Source organism: Dendropsophus ebraccatus, chromosome 10 (genome assembly GCF_027789765.1).
Source record: "Dendropsophus ebraccatus isolate aDenEbr1 chromosome 10, aDenEbr1.pat, whole genome shotgun sequence".
NCBI lineage: Eukaryota > Metazoa > Chordata > Amphibia > Anura > Hylidae > Dendropsophus > Dendropsophus ebraccatus.
Window position 1 is genome coordinate 94,479,249 of NC_091463.1, and position 5,071 is coordinate 94,484,319.

At 41.8% G+C, this 5,071-nt stretch overlaps 1 protein-coding gene across 1 annotated transcript; it reads right to left on the bottom strand.

The window, feature by feature from the left end:
- Nucleotides 1-2,002: 2,002 nt before the first annotated feature.
- LOC138766586 (olfactory receptor 1L6-like) lies at nucleotides 2,003-2,929 on the bottom strand. Its single transcript, XM_069944177.1, has one exon. It carries the CDS (start codon nucleotides 2,927-2,929, stop codon nucleotides 2,003-2,005), a length of 927 nt encoding a protein of 308 aa, XP_069800278.1.
- Nucleotides 2,930-5,071: the final 2,142 nt, after the last annotated feature.

A 5,071-nucleotide genomic window follows, 5' to 3' on the forward strand; every position in this document is an offset into this window, starting at 1 on the left:
AAACAGCATGTTTTTTTTACTGAAGAAATTTCACTACAAAACAGTACAGGCAAAGAACTGAGCCGGCTTCTCCAGTGTAAAGGCCTAAGCTAGCGGTCTTCTTTTAGGTCTCTGCAGGCTAGAGCTCTGGTCAAAGGGCTGGGGACCCAGGGTCTTCAGTCAGCGTCTTCTTCATTGTCTTCTGTGGGGTCTAGCAGAGTCTCTTCACCTCTATAGAGAAACACAGCCATAACAGATACAATGTTTCAAATTTAATCTGCCGTAGACTTGTATTGAGTTTCCATACTAGTCTATGGGAATAACACAGCAGTTTCATTCTAGACAAAAACAATATTCCAGACAGTTAAACGGTCAACGTGTCTGTTCTTCTTCCTCCAAAACACAGCCTTGCACAGTATCTCTCAAAAACAGTTGAAAACTACCACCTCCTAAGCTTCTTGTGTCATAGCTTAGCTTTGTATTAACCTCTTCAGGGTATGGTGCAGGTACAGTGCAATTACAGTAAACATAACAAAGACACATTACAATAAACATACAAAACACAAAAGGTTAATAAAGTGAGATGGTGATGGCCTTCCATTATAGCGAATCTTTACAAATGTCCATGATCAAGGGTATGCTTACTCATGGGCAATACATATGTATAGACAACTAGAAGCACCAGCATGTTCACATTGTATATATCACAGCAAGATCTGTTTACAGGAGACAACTAGAAGCACCAGCATGATCATGTAGTATACACATAGCAAGAGCTGTATACAGGAGACAACTAGAAGCCTCAAGCATGTACACATCTCTATTAGTTTTCAGAGCCCATTGTTCCGCCCCTCCATCATGTGACTGATCACATGACCCATAACATTATCAAAGATTCTTTGCCTCCCATAGCTGTAGCAGCTACTTGGGCTGTCGAGAATTTTTCTGTGACTGCTTAAGTCCTTCCTTTTTAGGGCAGGCACAACGTGCGCAGCACAGCGGATGAATCAAAGTCTGCCATAGGCAAGACTGAACAGTCCAGCCCCCAGGGGATTAAGTGAGGATGCTTAGCATCCCCTTTTAACCCCTTGGGTGTCAGACTGCTCTGTTATGATAGAGGTGATTAACTGATCCTTCTGGCGTGTGGCGTCTTCTATTTTTGGCTCCTTCATTTGCAGCTGAGGCGGGGCACCACTACAGACGCTGATTGGCTGAACAGAGACTCCTGCATTTTCCCTTCAGCCAAACAGCGAATGCAGTGGTGTCTTAGCTGATTGATGGATTGTAGAGATAGAAGATGCTATATGATGGGAGCTAAGGAGGTTCAGTTTAACCTCCCCCAACAGAGAACAGTCTGGCCCATAGGTTGTTAAGTGGTGATGGTATGCCTCTCCACTTAACCCCTTAAAGGGTCAGAGTGTAGCTTTTTTGGGCAGCAAAATTTGGCTCCACATTGATTTTAATGGGGTCTTGATTTCGTTCGTGTTCAATCCAATTCCCAGACCAGATTTTTATTTTCTTGTTTGGCCTAACCCAGTAAACCCTAATATCCAAGGGGTCTGCTCATCGCTACAAATTTTTTATGTGAATAAAGGTAAAGTTATATGCTTTAGCCGTAGAAATTCATGTACAACTATGTACTAGATAATAAAACACTGGGTAAAACTGTGAGTGTGATGGGCTTGTCAATACTATGAAACAATAAATACCCAACTCAAGGCTGTCGTTCTCAAGATGCCTCAATCCAATACAGCTATTGAGAAAAAATAAATAAAAACCAGTAATAAACCCAATGTAGCCATAGGATGGACAGAGCATATCCAGCGATATGTATATTTGCTCCTAGAATAATTTCGCTAAAGCAAATGCATATATTTCAGTACATGGTCAGCCTGCAATAGGAAAGCATATACAACCACGTATAGGAATAAGTAGCCCAGTCTAATTTGTAATTTTATTAATCTTTCCCTAATTAGAATAACAACGTCCTGTGGCCACCAGATTAAGGATCTACCAACATTTCTTAGCTTGAAGCTTGTAGTAAAACTCTCTTTACAGCAGATTTCACCTGCTTGTTCCTTAGGCTGTATATAAAAGGGTTAAGCATGGGAATAAAAAGAGAAATCACTATACTGATCACTCGGTCATTGGCTGGAAAATAGATGGAGCTTGTGCGAAAATACATAAATAAGATTGTGCTGTAGAAGATGATGACTATGGTGAGGTGAGAGGAGCACGTTGAGAAGGTTTTCCATCTTCCTTTTGAGGTCTGTAACTTCAGCACGGCTCTTACGATCAGTATGTAGGACACCAAGATGAAGAACAATGGACCAAGGATTATGATGCTGCTTTCAATGACCACTGCCATTTCAAGGTCAGAAGGCACTGAACAGAATAATGACAATAGCACAGGACAGTCACAGAAGAAATGAGGTATAACCCACTTACAGAAAGCCAGAGAGGAGGATATGACCGTGTACAGAGCTGAGTGAAGTATCACAATGACCCATGAAGAGGCCACCAGGCAGATACATGTCTTCCTATTTATAATGCTTAAGTAACGCAATGGATGACAGACTGCAGAGTATCGATCAAAGGCCATGACTGCCAGAAGGAACATGTCCATGTTACCAACCGCCACGAAGAAGAAGAGCTGCAGGAAGCAGCCATGGAAGGAGATGTAGGTGTCTCCAGATAAGAGCCCGTACAAGGCCCGTGGAATGGTAATAGATGTAAAGCACATATCTACAAATGCCAGACTCCCCACCAGGACATACATGGGGGTATGAAGTTGAGGTTGTAATATGATAAGTATAAGAATGGAGAGGTTTCCTACAATGCAGATGATGTACGCTGTCATGAAGACAGAGAAGAGAGGAAGAAGAAGGTCAGGCATGTCAGAGAAGCCCAGTAATATGAACCCATGATGAGTCTCATTCTTCACCTCCATTATAAGCGCGATGAAACAATGGAAGGCACGGTACCTCTTCTCTTACGTGTTCAGCTATGAAAACATAACATAACAAATCATAGTCAGTGGAAGACTACACGTATCAGAGGGCACTGGGATATCAGCTAATGTATTCATATGTCCCCAGCATACCTATCATTGCTGATCACAGACTATAACTGCCTAGACCCAATCCCTACTGGGGCTCACAACCTCGCTCAAGTATAAACAAATGAGGGGTAATATTTAATAGAAGGCCGATTACCTTACTAGTATCTTTTAGGAGTGAGGATAGAAACAGGCCGCTCCATGTGAGGTTCCCCAGTCTCCAGCAGCCGTTCCCTAATGATGTGACCGGGATAAGCTGGAGTATTGACATCCATGAAGGTGAAATTAGGCCAGTGGTGTACATACAGAGGCCCAATCATTAAAGGGGTATTCTGTCTAAAGTAAACTTTTAATATATTGCTGTTTCCAATGAGAACATAAGAAATTGCCCATTCTTACCTTTTCACACAAAAATGGGCATAAGTCACTTTACAACATGGAGGAAACAGCAATGATGAGTTAAATGATAAAGCATTGAACAACCAGACATCTAGTTACAGCTCCCGATCGTCTTTGGTATAGGTTTTTGTGGTGCAGCATCTGGTTCATAGCAAACACAACATGGAAACCTGACTTGCTTCATGCAGAACATTCGGCATCACATCTCTGTGAATGGACTCGTCTTACAGAAACATACGGGAACCAGAGGATTTTCCTATCAACCATCTGTATCCAATTCTAAACCAAAGGTTTATAAAGTTAATGTAGGAATCCATGGAGGATCCATTTCCCACAGCACTCAATTACAGGAGCTTATTTACAGAGGGAAATAAGACGTTGATGTGTAAATTGTAGAATATTCTTTATAGAATTCTCCAATTAGACAATTAGATGATTAATACTTAGTTCCCAATGTCCCAATGCTCAAGTAGTGCCAATGCTCCTGTTATAGGGCAGTAATGAGGACCACAGTGGAGGTAGTACAAGGCCCATCATCCCTGCTGCCATTTATACAAATGCTTCGACCCTTTTGCTAAAAGTGACCAATAAGTTTATGAAGTGAAATGAAAGACAAAAATGGCCAATGATGGTGTTAGCTCCACAGATGGCATCTGAGCGACTGTGACAAGGACCAAATAGTGACGTGCAGACGCCAGGGTCAGAACATCTCCAGAACATTGGTCTTGTGGTTTGTTCTCGGTATGTAGTAGTCAGTATCAACCAAAAGTAACCAAGGAAGAAAATCAGGAATCCAGGTGGCGGGTCATGGGGACATGTGTATGTGTGTGTGATGGTGTGGTGTCCCACCACGGGTGTTGCTATTAGGTACACCCTTCGTAAAAGCCTGTACTTATTGTATAAGTGGTCATGAAGGTAGCGATAAAGTTTCACCACTAGATGTCGCTGTATTAGATATATGTATTCAGATGCTGCACAGCTGAAGTATTTAAAGGGTTATTGTTTGTTTGTATGTCACATGGATCTGTAGACCTTTCTACAGTGGTCCTCTCTGGGCCCCGTATGGGTAGGAAGCAAGACAAGACACAGCTAACAGTTTCATCTCAGTAACACTACACAACACTATGCAGTGTTAAACCCGTTTCAGGAAAGGACAAGTCAGAGACAACCTCAACCAATGGACTAGGAGAGTCACAGAGCAGGACAATGTTCACACACAGCAGTAAGCTAGGAACTGATCCAGATAGAGCACATAAATCCTACAAATATTGTGCACACCAATAAATATACTGTAAGTCCAAAGGTAATAAATATTAATTCCTTTATTCAAAAAACATAATAGGACATACAATGTTAAAATATAGTAAGACATGCAGAAAATGGCACAGGTAAACCACAGATCACACCTGGACAAGATAATATCAGAAAAACCTGGGTAAACAGCTACACTGGATGTATATAAAGTGCATGTGCAGAAGATATATACTAAATGCAATCACTAAAGTGTAGTCAGAGTACGTAAACATATAGAATGCCTCCAAAAAGCTTCCAAAATGGCAAATGGCAAAGTGCTCCGTATACCTGTTGTCCAGTGGTCTATAGTGGCTCCCTCTCCCCAACGCACGTTTCGTGTGG